Source organism: Leptinotarsa decemlineata, unplaced genomic scaffold (assembly GCF_025532065.1).
Source record: "Leptinotarsa decemlineata unplaced genomic scaffold, Ldec_3_MD MMD2_tig00002082_RagTag_RagTag, whole genome shotgun sequence".
Lineage (NCBI taxonomy): Eukaryota > Metazoa > Arthropoda > Insecta > Coleoptera > Chrysomelidae > Leptinotarsa > Leptinotarsa decemlineata.
In genome coordinates, this window is record NW_027412573.1 from 856,038 (window position 1) to 874,808 (window position 18,771).

An 18,771-nucleotide genomic window follows, 5' to 3' on the forward strand; every position below is an offset into this window, starting at 1 on the left:
TTTTCTAAGCAATACGTAAGTGAGGTTATTACAAATGAACCGCCATAGCACAGATTAATCTGTGGCCATAGTTGACATATTAGGATTTTCTCAAATGTGAAAAACTGTCTTTACTGATTATAGATTCGTTCTGTTGTTTTCTATTTGGAGTATAACATTGTATAAGGTAGGTTCCTAAGGTTAGAACAATTTGTAAAATATTCAATAAACCTCAAAAGATGTAAAAGAAAAAAGTGCATCTCAATATGGATAAAAGGGCAATTTGGTTAAAGTTTAATTTTACAGGACTTGCTACATCAATGTATAGGCATCTCAGTTTCTATGCATGAGACTTTGGGTCCAAATCTTGATGTATTGCAATGAATACAATCAAATGTTTTGAAGGTACAAGTAAATAAAATTGTATCTACACTCCAGTAGTTACTGATTTGACTTGAATTTATAAATAGATAAATAGTACTCCATCTTTTTTTGCTTAAAATGGACAAATAAAAGTCAAATTTGATGAGACCATCACAATTTTTAATGCAATGTGGCATGGTATACAAATAAAGGTTAATTTATACAATATGATACAGAAGAGATAAAATTAACGAATGATAAGTCAATATCAAATCATTACAAAAGTTGTGGGGAGATATAGTTAACTTATAAAATGTACATTCTATAATCTACATAATATGTAATATAAGCATAAAAAGCTGCATTATATTATACACAGACCAACTATACAGAGGACGTTATTCACATACAAATAATCACATACAGGATAATGAGAAACTAAAGATAACATCGTTTTTATTCGTGACGCACTCCGTATATTTTATTAGGTTCGCTCCCAAACTCTCTGTGCACCCGTGTAACTGAGTTATCTCAAAACCGAAAGGGGCTTTTTGTGCTGGAACAATTTTGATAATGAACTGAAAGTAGGATCCATTCATACAACCACACAAAGAATACAATTCAACGAGGTCATTGAAATAAAACTTAAAAATACGAAACATATAACTAAAACTGTTCTACTTGTTACCACGTTACTCCGAAGAAACATGTTCTTGATGAATCTTTTCCACTCATCGAAACAGCTTATAAAAAATAACTAATTGTACTATATATAATATCTACATCTCATAGCACTTTGAGGGACAGCGATTCAGACAATAAAATACGTTAATTTGTTGGTTAAATAATGAAGCTTCAAATTTGAAACCATCAAACACTCTGTCCCGGAAAAAATATGTAATCAAAATTGAAAATGTAGGTTAGGTAGAAGGTAAAAATTGTTAATTGCCTTAAAAATCATATATGACTCAAAAAGTATATAAAATATGTTTGTAAAATTGATTCGAATATCTCTCATATCTCACTGTAGGTATTCAAACTGAAAATATGTAAACTGTTTGATTATAAAAAGTTCTGCCTTAAATTGTTTGATTTCAAATATTTCAAACATCATGTAACTCACATGTGATAAAAACCGCTGAAAAGGAAACTTATTTCTAATATCCAAGTTGATTATTACTGAATTTCAGTGTCACCAACCTTGAGAAATGAAAAAAATCAAACAACATAACGCTTAGATGCTCTGAAGCTACATTCTGACACTTTAATCTCAAAGTAACTATTAATAGATCTCTTTATTTTCACAGTTTTTGACGTTAGTTGTAAATACAATAACTAGGAATTGCTATTCTGTACATATATAGTTAGTTTATATTTTCTTGATTATTATCTTCCTATTCATTCAAAAATCAGTGGCATGTACATCCATTTGAATACAGTCTGGAAGAAATTCATCAAAAAATAATATAAACAGAACAAAAATATGTGGAAATCGATGAGTAATAAAATTAAGGCAATATACTCGATCTGATAAGTATTGAAAAATAAATTTAATAAAATGACCAGACTGTATACATCATGCATACAAATGATTCATTGCTTCTGAATGAAAAAATAATCTCGAATACTCTATATTCTTATAGGAAAATAAAATCTCACTATTTTATGATGAAAAATCATAGCCACCTTTTAGGTACACATTCCTCATACCCAAGTGCTTCAAATAAACACCCAAAGTTTGATTCCAAACTCGTATTTATGCTACTTAATTGAAGCACGGGGTTTATTGCTAAAGCTACATAACAAATTCTAACTCAAAATCCCATGCTCTTTTTTATGGTGCTTCATTTCAGTCATTCACGGTTCGTTCAAGGTCATTCGAGGCGAAAATGGTCCTCAGCCAATCAGAATGGTTAGGTGGTTGTATCTGAAGGTCAGATCCCTCGATCAGGTTTTATTCAGGTTTGAACAGGTCTCGATCAGGTCAGGAACAGCTTTGAACAGGTATTTATCTGATGAAGTGGCCACCTTACCAGATAAATAATTGTTCAAACAGGTATTTATCTGATGAAGTGGCCACTTTACCGAATAAATACCTGTTCAAACCTGATTTAAACCTAATCAAGATCTGTTCAAATCTGATCTGCTGAAAGCCCGCCGACGGCATCCTCACCGTCATCCCCGAACAATTTCATTTGATGCAACCACCTTGTCGATATTTCCTCTCTCCATCCTGATTGGCTGAGGACCTTCCCCACCGACCAGTTCGAATAACCTTGAACGGATCGTAAATGACTGAAATGAAGCACCATAAAAAAAAAGCATCGGATTTTGTGCCAGAACCTGTGAAGTATCTTTACTTATATTCTCACATTGTTTTGATTGTTGTGTAATCCAAAATAACTTCTTCACACCAATAAACTGTATGCCTCTGTCCACTAATATATAACCAATATTAAAGGTGTACTGGGTATTGAGTGCATGAAGTTATACTCCACTTCCTAACAGTTTGGAGATTGGTTCAAGCGTTAATGAAGCATAATGGTATTTGACATCAGATATGAGACCAGGCTGTTTCTATCAAATTCCAGTATCACTTCAAAGCCGATAGAATCTGTGATAAAAACATTTGTAGCCTCAATATGTTTTCTTATTTTATTTGAATTTTGTACAGTTGGTTGTCAGATCTCAAATAACCTACCCAGTTTTGATTCTAGAAAACTAGGTGGTTAAAATATATAAATTTTCGTAGCTCGAGGGAGTTTTTTCGAATGCCATTAGGACTAACAAGCGATCCATCTACCTGACAAGTGATTGAAGAAATGGGCCACGTGCAGATCTTTTCATGCTTGATTGTGGTGTAGTACTACTTAAGGGCCCTGTAAACGATCAAATTATTTGTCAAATATTCGTTTGACAAACGTGTTTGTCAAATTTTTTGAAAGTGTGCGAGCTTGTTTGACGTGTTTGTCAAACAATGTAAATGTTTGACCTGTTTGATGGAAATTTTGATTGACGGTGTGTTTGGCAAACCTGTTTGATAGTGTGCAATGGTGTTTGTCAAATAAGATCTCAGTTATTGCCTTGATACCATGGAGAACACAACTGCGACAATCAATAACGGCAACATGTCAGAAAAAGAATGTCTTTTGGAATTTATCTCCGTATATCGCGACATGCCGATGCTGTGGAGAATAAAATCAAAAGACTATATGGATAAACACAAGAGAATGAATGCGATCAAAAAAATGACGGAGTTATTGAAAGTGTCTCGCGGGAACATCACTGAAGAAGATGTTAAAAAAAAAATTAATATTTTACGAACAACTTTCAAGCGTGAAAATAATAAGGTGAAGAAATCTATGCTTTCTGGATCTGGTACTGATGAACTCTATGTACCTTCATTATGGTACTACAAAGAGCTTGAATTTCTACAAGACCAAGTGGAGGAAGAATCGGGGATCAGTTCAATAACAGGACAAACGGTAAATAGTAACAATGTTTATTTTATTTTAATTCTACAAGTACAACATATACAGTTACCCACTCTAAACATTTGAAATTTTTTCATTTTCAAATAAGAATTCATTTTCAAAAGAATATTTTTATAAACAACTTGTTACAAATAGGTACAACATAATATTTTAACCTAACCAATAATAATATTTTAACTTAACCAATTAATAAATATTTTTTATTTTCACAAGTACAGCAAATACGATTAGGTACCTATTCTAAACATTTGTTTTGCCATGGAATAGCACCCGTTGAATTAAAATATTCACAAAAATCATCTCTCACTTCTTTTGCTAATGTAGCGCTATTTCCAGCCCGTGCACGTTCGATATTCAACAATTGATTTGACTCATTTCTCCAAGATCCTTGTATGACAGTCCCTGTAACACAATCTTCCATGTCTAATTCTCCATTCCTAATGTAGTTTTTTTGTTTCATTAGTAAATTGTGTAAATGACAACACGCCATTACTACAATTTTAGCTTTTGTAGGACATAATTTGATGGGTTTTTGGAGAATCTTAAAACGACTCGCAAGAATGCCGAATACATTTTCAATTATTCGCCGAGCACGGGATAAACGATAATTGAAAATCCTTCTGTTGTCATTTAAAACCTGCTTATTGTAGGGCTTCATAAAATTTGGAAGAAGCTGGAAAGCTTCATCGCCTACAAATACAAATGGCATTTTTTTATTAAAGTTTGGCAATTCCTGTGGCTCTGGAATCTGCAACTGGTTGTTCTCAAACATATTCCAAAATTTTGTATTTTTAAGTACTCCTCCATCTGACACTCTACCATTTGTACCGACATCAATCATGATAAATTCATAATTTGCATTAGCTATGGCCATAAGCACTATGCTGTGTGTTCCCTTATAATTATAATAATAGGAACCGGAATGCTCAGGTTTTTGTAACGTGATATGCTTTCCGTCTACAGCTCCGATGCAATTATCAAAGTTCCATGAATTTCCAAATTGTCGTGCCAATATTTTCCAACTTTCTTGTGTTTTGGGTATCTGAAACATAAAAATACTTATTATTATTATGTAATATGTTTATTATTATGTATTATTATTATTATGTAATATGTTTATATTTATTGTTTTGGTTTCTAGGAATCGTCAAAACTATCAACATCAACATCAACACAATCACCTTTGCCACCTTCAGCATCTATTAGTCCTGTACAAATAAAAAAGAAGAAAAAGGAGGACTTGCAACAGGACTTATTGACATTAGCCAGGGATCATTTCAAAAAACCTGAAAATGAATATCAGGTGATGGCAAGAAACTGGGCCTTTAAGCTAGAGCGCATGTCTGGAGAACAAAGAAGACTGGCAGAAAAATTTATAAACGAAATACTCTTTGAAGGAGAAGAAGGAAACCTTCATCGACATTCGGTAGTTATTAATCCGTCTCAGCCAGCACTCGCTTGGAACACTCCATCACCTACTCCGTACAGCCCATCTCCTATTTCACAACAATCATATCTGTCCAATACGGAGCAACCTGTGGTGATTCATATTTCAGACTCGCAAACAAATGAAACTAATACAGAAACTGAAGATGATACAGCAGCCAAATTTATAAACAATTTTTATTCTCTTTAAATTATATATTTTGTAATTTTGAAATAAAAATCTTACCTGAATATTGCTTAATTTTTCATTTATTGCCTCACAAGTTTCAATGATAATGCCGCTGAGTGTACGAGGTGCAATGCAGGCTTGAAATTTTAGGTCTTCAAAATCGGCGCCACTAGCCAGGTACCTCAAGGTTATAGATAATCTTTGAGAAGCTGGTATAGATTTACGCATAACGGTATCTTGTTTTGCTATGCAAGGACTTAGCAATGTTAATAAATCTTCAAATGTTTTATGGTCCATGCGCAGGAAGTTTGCATAGTCATTTGGTTCTGTGAGCACTATTTCCCGTAACAAATTTTCGTGCGTATATTTATCCCGTAATTTCAACCATTCTCTAGACCATCGACGACCTTTTTTCTTTTTCTTCATACATAGTGCTAGTGTCAATGCCAAAAACGCCTTATCTGTATTATCACTCATTGTTATATACGACAGAAGATGATAACAACACACGAACGTCAAGGAGAAAACTGAAATATGGGCAAATTTATTTGATCTATTGGTTTGATCGTATGCGCTTTTGTTTGATGAAAACATGAAGTTTGACAAACAAATTCGACAAACAAATTTGACCGTCTACAGGACCCTTAACATTATTATGCTGGATAGTGTTGTAATTATGCTTGTTATTGTGTATTGAATAAAATTGAAGTTGTGTAATCTGCCGTTTCTGTGAAAATATTCATTATAGTTCAAGAATACTTCTTGAAGCCGAATTGTAGAAGTGGATATGTCTCGTAACATTGAGTGAGTTTCATGGACATTCGAGCAAAAATGTACAGGTAGCCTATCGACCTAATTTGTTCACTAATTGTATGAGAGTGATGTACACAGTGTGTGTAATGTGAAGTGAACACCGACTAAAAATAGATTTAGTCTTCCCAGGAATTTCTACGACTGCCTTTTGGGCTAACGAGTGACCCATCTGTTAAAATAGATACCTTGAGAATGTATGGGAAAAAATTTCGATATATGTAAAAGTATATGAAATTCATTCTTTGGAAAAATGAAGCATTCATTCAATGTGGGGGTTTTCAAATTGCCCTCAGGGTTGACTAATGATCCACCTACTTGGCACCGGCCAGTGAATGTCGATTTATCGTAATTAGGAAACAACTCAAAACTATAAATATTGATATCAATATGTTTTTGATTCACTGGGGGAACGCAGTACATCTTCCACTCTACTGAAATTTTTATCACAGACGCTAACTCTCGGCCTTCGCAACCCGATCTCCCTCCATCTCCTCCTCTACAAAAGATATAACAGTAACAAAAATTCTATTCGCTATCCAGAGTTATTGTATAACACAACACTTGCACTTGGGTTTTTTTTTGATAGTTACGTGCTCCACTTGGCACGTATCGCCATCGGGTTTCACAGTCACCCTTTGCACGTCCACGCTGCCAGGGGCGGTCGTCGCTTTGGGCGAGACCGTCGTCTTGGCGTTGGCTTCGTTTTTGGCAGTACCGTTGGCATTATTCTGCTGTGGCGGTGCTGCATTCAGTTGGGTGGTCTTTTTGGGAGATTCCGTGATAGGCTCCTGGATGTTGTTCAGGACTGAGTGATCGTTTTCGTCCAGAGGGGGCAGGAGGGGCGCCTGTTGATCGGGAGTGGGCGTAATGGGCTTGCCGCCCTTTATCAGTTCCACGATTTCGTCTGCCTCTCTGCTCAGGTCACCGCCAGGTCGGAAGGGATTGTCCCAGCCGCTTTCCACGCTGAAACAAGTAAAACAGTTCAGAAAGGTGTTAAGCAACAGAAAGTATTTTGGATAGATTGGATAACTATGAGAGTTCGTTTCAAAGAACACACTGCATATTGTGGGTAGATGTCACCCATTCCTCGGTCACTATGACAGTGGTTCATATCATCAAACGAATATGTTTGCCACACCATGATTTGTTAAAAAAAATGTTGATTCAAAGTCACAAATTCGGGTGGATCCCCACAGAAAAATGTACATTTTTGAAATTTGAAACTCTGATATTCACCACCACAGTGATTCACACTACCAAATGCAGATGTCGCCCACGCCATGATTTCTCGCTTTTGAAGTTTACATAAGGTAGAGTGTCGTGATATATAGAGGACAATAGCGACCTCTAGACTTGAAACCCACCGTAATCGAGCTAATAAAATCTCGTTCTACTCCACATGCTCATGAAAAATTTATAACAAAGTCGATGGCAGCGTGGGGGACCTACCTGTGCTCCGAATCCCTAGGCACCTTGACTACGTAATACAAAACTCCACCGTGAGTAGTCATGGCGGGCATAATCCTGTCGCAAATTCCATTAAAAATCCATGTCGGCTAGGAAATAACGGACCGGACACTCAATAATTGATTCTAATCAAAACAACTCTCGTTTCGCACTTGTTTCGCATTGTTCACTCGTTTCTGGACGCGAATTTATTCAGTCGCTTCGTTTGTGGCATGCTGATGGTTCGCAGTCTATTGTTTTGGCACTTGTTTATTGTGGTAGTCAGTTCCCTCGCAGTTGATGGTAATTGCCGTATCCTGGAGAGAAATTGATCGGATTCAAGTTCACACGTAATGGGAGGAGTTTGTTAATAGCTGGCAAACAGGGAATCGATTCAATCAACGAAAATGTATAGTAGCAGATAATGTATGATAAAAAATGTAATAATTTCTAACATGATTTTATGTTTCCGCGAAAGTAAATTCGGTTGACTTTTTCATTAATTCCAAACACGGTCTCGAGACAGTTTCAAGGGCTTATTGCGTTTCACGTAATAAAACACTGCCTAGCATGTCAATAGCAATTGCTTGTTTTCCACCAAATCAAAGACGCCTGTTTATGTTAGGCACCATCTCTCTCTTTCTCTCTCTTTGATACATGCATCACATCACTATATTTCATTTGCCCCGACAAGGATGACTAAATTGTCTGCATAGTCCAATAACATTGTGTCCAGAAGACGTAGTAGCTTATCCGTTACAAAATTCCATAAACGCCCTTTTCTATCCCTTTCCCAACGTACCCAGACAATAGGTTTTGGTAAATGCCGGAAAAAAGTATTTTCCCGGATAATGCCACGCTGAAGTTATATCCGGCAAACACTTATGTAAGACACCTCACAGGGGATAGTCTTGCAGATGTTTCTTGATGAGAAAATACTAATACACTTCGATACCAAAGAACTGCCCCCCAGGGTTCTGTTAGCCTTGCCTGGAGGCTCGTCATTCCAGGGTTTGTGCAAAAGACCATAGAGGTAGCAATACTAAGAGGCTGGAGGGCATCCAACTCATTTCAGTTCATAATCTTCAACGCGCTGTATAAGTACACAGGTACAAATCCTTGGCCTCTGACTTCCGCCTATTCGCGAACATAATCTGGCAGTGCGAAGTTAATGATTGTATAATTAGAAGGAATTTCGAGGAGGCAGCAATGTCAATGTTAATGTCATTATTGGAATGGTTTAATCGCAAACTAAAATGCAGCAGTACCGCTTCTTATTTTCTGGTTGGTTGCTGATTGCCATTGTGGTTGTCTGTTATTTGTGATTCGGTTTCGATTTCCGGGTCGAGGGAATTTGCCGCATCGTCAAATCCGATAATGAACGGGTCGGTTTTTCAATTTCGAAAACCATTGATGAATGAGATAACTTATGGTGAGGTAACTTGTACAGGGTCTTGCAGAATTGCTTGCATAGGATGGAGCTAATCAAAGTTGTACCTCTAATATTGAATTGTCATTACAGTGGGTCACCCATTCAACAGTTAACCTCCTCCCCATCATATTATTTCATACTCCGAGGTTAAATTCAACCGTTTACAAGAAAATTTCAAGGGGGCACCTGATATGTACTGAGAGATCAAGTATTCGCTTGATCCTAAACAAGAAAACAGCTATTTTGTAATCCATAAGACTCAGGATGAGTTTATAATTAGTAACTGATGCCACTGTTTACACATCTAGTGAGCAGTGACGACTGATGGTCCATCTTATAGATTTTTTCGACTGATCTTGACGTTTAAATTAGCGAGTCAACGCCGATAATTTGAGACGCGTAGTTGAAATGGTTGAGTAATGTAGACATGAAATAAACAGTTTCTCTATAGTCTGGTTCGAAGTGAATAAATATAATTGAGGAACAGAATATACTGGCCGTTAATGAATTTTCTATGCCTCCGCAAAGGACCATGATAAAGAAATCAACTAGATCATTAACATAGTGATATCGTTCCGCACTCAGATGGGGGTTTAGAATACCCCTGCCAGAAGAAGTGTCACACTTGAAGGAAACAGTCCTTTTAGCTAACGTATCATCCTTGCCGAAGGGATTTATAACTCCTGTTAACTCAGTGTCACTATAGCAACCATCAAGATACCGGACACCCTTCAAAGAATTCATCCCTGAGTCTAAACGACCTCAACGGTCCTTCCTATGAAATCGGCTCAAAAGCTGGACAGTAGATCCAGTATGGCTTGGTTCGGCGTACTACGCATCAGTTTCGCTAAGCGCAGTTGGTCAAGTATGTGGCGATTTCGCATATATAGACTTGTTCAAATGAAAATAATTCATGGCGCACTCCTGTATATTCCACCATTTCTACGTAAGCCGTTCAGAGGTTAACGTTCGTCATTGCTTCTGTTAGTTGAATTTCCGGTGTCACAGAAACCTCTTTGGTGATCTACTCTGGACATTCTCAGTTCAACTCTCGGTCCAGTTGACAAACCTAGGAGGCTAGGTGGTGCAGCAAGAAAACAGCTATCACCTTCCCAATCGCACGATATCTTATAAATCTGCTTCGCAACAAACTTTTGAGAAGCAGAAACGAAATCTGCATCAGAAGAGGAAAAGAGGGCATAACTTCCCATTGAGCAGGTCAACAAATGCTTAGGCTCAACCGATCATTCATCCGATATAGAGACAAAAAGCCTTGCATGGTTGATTCTAGTGGTGAGTCGTCAAGTATAATTGATTTACAGGTGCTTCCAAATGGAAAGATTGTTGCGGTTATTACAGTAGGAATCTTGACCTTGCATACCCGCCAGCCTGATGAGCCAATCAACTGGAATCCTTTCAGTATGCAATTGGGGCTGCCGCTGAGATTATTCCAGGAGACAGTCCACAGGTATGGTTCTGGAGCTGCATATCTCAGGCTGGGTGACTACAGGTTACTTAAGAGAATGAGAAGAGTGTCTTCTGACTGGTTAGTACTCCACAGCCATAGTAGATTGCCAATAACGACTCTCCTCAATAGGAAGACTTAGCAAATTGTCTCTGATCTGGATTCCTGGGCACACTGGCCTGAAAAGCAATAACGCTGCTTACGTTTTTTCACCCTATTCTATAGAGTCTTCCATCAGTGACTTCCGAACTTTGACAATTGATAACGGGAATCTTGTTGGAGCCACATATCTTAAATTAGTTGTCATTTATTCAGTGTATTTTGCCAAATCACCATGGACGGATATAGCGTTCGAGCAATTTATCGTGCGCTTCCTCCATTTTACTGTCGCCATAATCATCCTACCGAGAAGAATATCCACAATATGGTGGATAAATTTGAGTCCACTGGTTCAGTAAACGATTGACCAACAACTGTCCGTCGACGAAAGGCAAGATCTGTCAAAAACATCGCCGCTGCCTGTGAGAGTCTGCAGGAGAATCCGACGCAGTCGATTTTACGTCACTCACAAGAACTCGGCCGTAGAAGGCCACAACTTTGTAGACCAAAACTTCAATGCTATCCCTTTCAAATAATGGAATTGTGAAATATTTGAAACCTAATAAGGCCTCATACAGTGTGGCCCATTTTTAATGGAAACACCCCCCTAAAATTTGAAGTTGTAAATCGATTATAATAATTTTTTTTTAATGTCAAGTACTTGGGACAAAATTTCAGGGCATACAACGATATTTTTTCTCAGTCGAAAATCGGTATTTTTTATTAGCGATTTTTTTTTATTGAAAAAATCACTACGCCTCTGGATTCAGAGTGCCTCTAAACAGGTGTGACCAAAATTTTATGAAAAAATATTCATTATTAACAAAGTTATGACAACTCAAAAATTCGAAAACTCACACAGCTAACAGCCACAAAAACACCCTATACCAACAGATATAGCCATGAGAATATTTTTTTTATGATTTCAACAATAAAGTGCCGAAAGATGAAAAAAAAACAAATAGCGTAAATATTTTTAATGAAAATAACGGAATTACATTCACACAAATCAACTAACAATGAAGCAAAAAAATTTAATAAACGTAACTAATAACTAATTATTGAAATGTTTCGATTCAGTGCAACAATTAATTCTAAGTCATATTCTATTAGCCTCTACTAATCCACCACGTATTTCGATACATGTGTCGTAGCGCTTACAAATGTTTCTGATTACGTTCCTTAGTTCTTGAGGACTAATATCTGCACATACCTGTCTAATTCTTGCACAAAGTTAATTTCTATCTCTTGAGCGGTTTTTGTAAACCTTTTGTGTAAGAAGTCCCCAGAGAAAAAAGTCCAAAACTGTGAGGTCTGGAGATCTGGGTGGCCACTCTATAAACGGACTACCACGGCCTATCCATCGGTTTGGAAAATGTTCGTTAAGCCATTGCCTCACAGCTCTGGCATAATGAACTGAACACCCATCTAACTGGACAATTAAATTTGATCGTTCATTGATTGGCAGCTCGTGAATAGCATCCCAAAACTCTGTGTTTAAAAATTCTAGAAACCTCTGTGCATTAATGTTTTCCTCAAAAAAGAAAGAACCAATAATTCGTTCGTTCAATATCCCACACCAGACGTTGATTTTTTGTGAATACTGGCTTTTACAGTTTATTACCCAGTTAGGATTATCCGCTGCCCAATAGCGACAATTCTGTGATGACACTAGTTCATTTTTTGTAGTGAAAGTGGCTTCGTCGGTATATAAAATATTTTTTAGGGCATTTCTATTGTTTAAATATTCCCCTTGGGCCCATAAACAATATTCCAGGCGTCTTGCTTCGTCGCCTTCTTGAAGTGTGTGTAAAAATTTTGGCTTGAAAGGTTTAATATTCTTCGCCTTGAGACATCTCCGAATAGTTTCTCGTGGAATATTCAAATCTAAAGTGGCATTCCTTATACTGGCATTAGGATTATTTCCGAAATAATCTAAAATGATTTGATCATTCCTGTCATTCCTGTTTCGTCTTTGTACAGGATTACTTTTTAACATCATTTTTGATACTGCACCAGTTTCATTGTATATTTTATTTATTTTATTTACCGTACCGCAGCTAATACGAGGACGATCTGGATGTCTCTCATTAAATAATCCACAAACCTCTCTAGCACTTCTAACGTCATCTCCCGAAAGGCGTACAATTTCAATTTTCTCTCTTACGCTCAATCTTGCAGCCATGACACAAAATAATTCGAAGAACTGTAAGGTGAATATTGTTGACAATAGTACATTTAAATCTTTCACAAGTGTCAAATTGTAATATCATTTTCATGGCAACTAAAATTTAAATTGAAATATTAGGTCTTAGCTTTAGTTAATTTGCGTGAAAACTTGAATGTAATTCCGTTATTTACATTAAAAATATTTATGCTATTTGTTTTTTTATTCATCTGGTGGCACTTTATTGTTGAAATCATAAAAAAAATATTCTCATGGCTATATCTGTTGAAAAAATATCGTAGTATGCTCTGAAACTTCAATAAACATTTCAAATTTTGTGCCAAGGTAGACCTTTTAGTACTTGACATTTCAAAAAAAAATTATTAAAATCGGTTCACAACTTCAAATTTTAGGGGGGTGTTTCCATTAAAAATGGGTCACACTGTATATCACAGTCAATTACGATAGGTTGCCTTTTATGTTTCGGGATTTGGCAACTCCAGTGTTGCTACTGGCAACTGACAGTTCTATCGTAAATTTGTACACTTGAGCTTATACGTACTCAGAACGTTTCCACATACACGAGCTATTTGTATTGTTTACAGTAATTTAAGGATTCATCTCGGCCCAAAAATGGAATTAAATCGTGAACATTTTCGTGCGATTATTTTTTACAACTTTCAACGTGGATTAACTCAGCAACAGTGCATGGATGAACTTAGTTCAATTTTAGGCGATGAAGCTCATCAAGGACCAGTGTTTATCGATGGTATGGTGAATTCAATCGTGGTCGTAGTTCATTTCAAGACGAATTTCGTGAAGGTCGTCCAAAATCAGTTGTTCCAAAAACCATTGATATTGCAAGATCGTCATGTGACCTATCATGAGATTGAGATGACTTTAGGCATTAGTGGGACCAGCATACATTCAATATTGCATAAACATTTGACTGCCAAAAAAATTTGTTCGCGTTGGATACTACACAATTTGTCAATCGCTCAAAAAAAGGCTCGTGTCGATTGGTCGAAGGAAATGCTCAAAAAATACAATCGCGGTGCTTCGAAACACGCCTATGACATCGTGCGTGACAGGTGATGGATCGTATGAGCCCGAAAGTAAACAGCAGTCGACTGTATGGGTGTTTCAAGAGGAGCCAAATCCAACAAAAGTTGTTCGCGTACGAAACACTTCCAAGCAATTGATCCGAAGACGGATCACTCTTCACCACGACAATGCGAGCTCTCACGCATCGGCTCAAACAACTGCATTTTAGAGCACCCAAAACATCGATTTGATGAGTCATCCACCGTATAGTCCTGACTTGGCACCTGATGACTTCTTTTTATTCCCGCACGTAAAAAACAAACCGAGAGGTCAACGTTTTTCGACACCTGAAGAAGCGGTTGCTACATTCAAAATGCATGTTTTGGAAATACCTCAATCAGAGTGGCAAAAGTGCTTCGACAATTGGTTCAAACGCATGCAAAAGTGTATAGATCTTCATGGGGAATATTTTGAAAAACAATATAGTGATTTTCGATGATTGATATTTGTTTTTATTCTCTAATTCCGAAATATAAAAGGAACCTAGTATCATGGTGAATACCGTAGTGTTGTTTTCAATGCCGTGAAATGGCCCTATTTAGTAATATTGTTTTCAAAAAACTGGCAAAGGAATTTGAATTGATTCAAACAGGTTAACCTTATTAAGATCAACTACCTCCTGCTATGATCGAACTCCCAAAACGAACAAGAACTTAGTCGCGACACCAATAAAAATAAAACCTAGCACTAGCCCCACAAGCGCAGTTTCCCAAATTTCTTATCCGCACTGCCGATTATTCTTATCACACTGACCGAGTGAACCTGAAAGGTCACTCGATTGACTAAGACTAAGACACCGCGATACTACGGCGGTACCAGCCGCGTATCACTGCAAGACGACCAACAATTCCGCCGATACGTCGAATACTGAATTCTGTACCAGAGCGTCGAGTCGCTGAATGCTCGCGTCGCTTTCTGTGAGCGTTCAGCTAAAATTAGGTCGAAAACATGGAAAAGTCGAGAGTCATCGCGGGAAATAACAAGTTGGCGTTGGAGGAGACTCGTTTACAGGGTGTCCCAGGTCCCTGAGATCGCGTTACAACGACATAACCTCAAATAATGGAACGTGATAAATTTTCGTTAAGACTTCCATTTTATAAAAGAAATGAATGAACACAACAGAATTATTTGTTCCGAGTCTTGATTGAAACTGATAGGGAATGTATTTGACTAGGAATCACACGTTGAAAGGAAAGGCCTCGTTAGTCCTTAGCTCGCACAAGCTGAGTTGTCGTTCGTAGGGGTGTGACAGCTTGTTAACGAAAAAAAAGATTTTTAACAGATTTCAACTTATCCTGCTCAATTCTTACAAGAGCGATGTCTACGAGTAGTAATATTTGATTTCTGTCCGTGCACATTAGAGATTAGTTATAGCGCCAATTTACACAAAAATTACACATGAACTTTCCTCTTGAATCATTCCGACTATTGGTTAAAACCGTATGGAATTTCGTTGTAGTTTTTGAAATCTTGATCAGTCACATACCTACACAATCATTGCAAGACAGTTTAAAAAAAGTATATTCTGAACTAACTGATAACTGATAGCTTGACAGATGACAGTGATCTTCTCATCTACTCGTCACGATCAGACTTGTGTCAGAGTGTCACCTGTCACAACTGTCACAAGCAGTGATTATGGCCTAGGCTCCTGAAGCCGTTGGCCATAGTCCTAGACTGAATCAGAGTTTGTTGGGTATACGTGGCCTGCTGTTCATTCTGATATCTATAATCTAGCAGTGCTCACGTCAACAGTAGTTCATGTCACGATCAAGGTATCTATGAAAAGAGATGTTATTACAAATGAAAATCCGTACTAAAGTTGAGAAGGAGTTGAATAAACTGTCGGTAACGAACCGTACTTGAAAGTCACTTTAATTCCTCACTGTCTAACATACATATTCATGTGAGGCACAGAGTTTCTCAAGAACACGTAGTTGCCATATCAGCTTATTAGAATAAATCACTGCCAAGCCGGGATATTCATTTAATTTATCATATGTTCGATAACTACCAGACATATTCCAAATTCCCAAACGTCATATCCAGCATTGCTGAAGGGAATCTCATCAGTTCATTTTGGCTTCTTTCCAGCTTCAAGTCAAGCTTGAAAAATGTATTATTGGATAACTTGTGTGTTATACAGAGTACAGTTTGTACTGTAAATAATGAAGCATAGACTGAAATATTGTGTTTCGTTCCAACGGAACATTTGTATACAGTGGGTCTCAATGTCTAGAAGATTATTGTGAGAGTACAAAGTGACAAACCACTTCTGTTGAATGATACACAGAACATTTTATCTTTTGAAACATATTTTTGAAGTTTGTTTGAAGGTGATTGACATTGTTTCATGATGAATTTCATTGGTTCGGACTTCCATTGTCTGATATTATATAAAATGATTTGAAATCCTTGAAATAACTAAAGAAGAAGAATTAAAAAATAAAGAAGAAGAATAAAAAAGAATATCTGAAAAAACAATTATATTAAGCAAAAAACCTGAAATGAAATATTAGTGAAATAAAATACAAATGCTGGAAATGAAGCCGATTATCATTATGATTTCGGTCATTTTCAATTATTTCCGTTATGAGAGGATCAATTGTATCTTCAAACATGTTCAGGTAGACCTCACCAGTTGAATTTTCAGGAATAAAAAGTGGCCCTACGATATGACTACCTAATATGCCACACCAGACATTGATTTTTTGAGGGTACTGGGTATAGACCTCTCGGAATAAGTGTGGGTTACTGTCATCCCAGTAACGGCAATTATGCCTATTCACAGCTCCATTCAAAAAAAATTTACTCTCATCGGAAAAGCACGTGTTGAATGATAGGTGCGGATCATCAATTAGTAGCTGGCTCAGTTGTTCACAAAATTGCAGCCTCCTATCAGGATCATCTCCATTGAGTTCCTGTACTAATTTAATTTTGTACGGATGAAATTTATAGGCTTTTAATATCCGTATTATGGACGAACGGGAGACACCTGAGGCTGCAGCAAGCTGACGGGTACTTTGAGTATGATCCAATTCAACATGTCCCAAAACAGCGACTTCCACTGCTTCATTTCTGATCGGTTTCCGTGGCTGGTGTTTCACATTACAGACAGATCCGGTATCGACAAACTTTTGGACTAACTTGGCAACGTACGAATCATTCACATTTTTCCCGGGATGACTGTTATTAAAGAGGCGAGCAGTAAGTCTAGCACAACTATTATGTTGATAATAAAGTTTAACAATTTCAACTCGTTCAGGAATGGAATAAACCATTTTTACAGTAAAGTTGAGCGGAACGTCCTTCTTATGGATTTTGGGTAGTCCATCAAGGAGGGATCATCGCTAACACCACACCACAGTAAGCCCCTTCACTTGTATGGACTACGGCTTTCTCCATGATTTTTGATATTACTGATAGGAAAGCGACCCCATAAAATTTGACTTGATTTCCGAATTGGTTCCATAGGCTACTTTTTTAGCATTTTCACCTGTACATTATACTGATTTTTAGGGTTATGTAAGCAGCGATATCAGTAGAATCTGCACTACCATCGACGATAAGTTTACCGCAATGACTTCTCGAGGATCTGAGATTATTATTATACCAAACAACCACATTCCAGGCCCTTTCTAATCCACATGCGATAATTCTGTGAAAAATATTAAATGTTGAATATTGCAAGGCGTCAGGTCAATGCCAATTAATTACATCACCGCTATTTTCGATGCTATAAACACGACACGCCTGCTGCGTAATATAACCAGCGATATTGTTGATTATTCCATACGTTTGATCACTCAATTTGCATCTAAAATTTCAACAAATTGAATTCATCCAGATGATTCTGCTTGCCTTAATTGCATTGCTGGAATGTTGTTGGTCAATGGTATTCAGTTCATCCCTATTCCAGTTTGAGATAAATATCGATTATGAATGACTAGCTCCTAGGTCAAGGTCATCGGGAAATAGTAGTACAGGACTATTTATGAGCCGGAGAGACACTCGATTTTGAACGTTTTATTCGAGAAAAACCCAACGTATAGTTTCGTTTCTTGTTTGGAGGGAAATTATCACCAGACAACAACAATAGACACAAATTTACCGATCCACGATTCTGTCAATTTTATGGAACTTCCCTTATAAGGCAAGAAGATTTATGGACTTCTGGAACAATCTTTCAGGATTGGCTCACTCCAAAGCTTGATACCAAACAGTTGGACTACAGTAGGGATGAACTACGATGTCTAACAGGCCTTCTTACAGGTCACTGTCATTTGAATCATCATATGTAGAGACTCGGACTGTCGAAAGACATTGGGTGTCGTCTCTGTTTGGAAAATTATGGAACAGCAGAGCATATACTTTGTGCCTGCCCCGCTGAGGACCGAATCAGGTTTTTTGGAGTTCGGCAGAGCCGTCCTAACCTAACCCTTCTCAGAGGGCAGTTTACAACTAACAATACTCTGTCTCAACCCCTTGGGTTTTGCAGGAGTGGCACTTTAGGCAAAGGTGTTAAGTCAGGTTATGTAGCTGGCTATTCCACTGAAGCACTTCACCGAACATTGTCCAGGAATAATTTCTCACAAATATCGAAATATATTTTGCACCATCCGTATGAGTCCTTGAAGAATCAGTGAGGTCATTCCCAAAGTTGAAGTATGAGTCTTTCATTTAACGTGAATGTACCCAAAAGATGTATTGAAAAGTGGGAAAAATCAGGAATTATAGATTTCTAGATAAAACGCTAGCATAAGTATATTATTTCTGAGAGGGACTGCAAAATAG

General features: G+C 37.2%; 2 protein-coding genes across 3 annotated transcripts in view; one reads left to right on the top strand and one right to left on the bottom strand.

Moving 5' to 3' along the window:
- Nucleotides 1-500: 500 nt before the first annotated feature.
- Nucleotides 501-18,771, bottom strand: part of LOC111513274 (uncharacterized) — a 206,061-nt gene continuing 187,790 nt past the window's right edge. The window contains exons 5-6 of one of the 2 annotated variants that reach the window (XM_074176782.1): nucleotides 5,509-7,227; nucleotides 501-4,878 (exon numbers count right to left, since the gene is read on the bottom strand). In XM_074176782.1, coding sequence (XP_074032883.1) covers nucleotides 6,807-7,227 — 421 coding nt within the window. In that variant the 3' untranslated portion in view covers nucleotides 501-4,878; nucleotides 5,509-6,806. Of the gene's footprint in view, nucleotides 4,879-5,508; nucleotides 7,228-18,771 lie in introns of those variants that run through there. The other variant, XM_074176781.1, reaches the window with a different exon arrangement.
- LOC141482876 (uncharacterized) lies at nucleotides 3,435-5,513 on the top strand. Its single transcript, XM_074176787.1, has 2 exons — nucleotides 3,435-3,827; nucleotides 4,978-5,513. The coding sequence occupies exons 1-2, from the start codon at nucleotides 3,435-3,437 to the stop codon at nucleotides 5,470-5,472; spliced, it is 888 nt and encodes a 295-aa protein (XP_074032888.1). The 3' UTR covers nucleotides 5,473-5,513.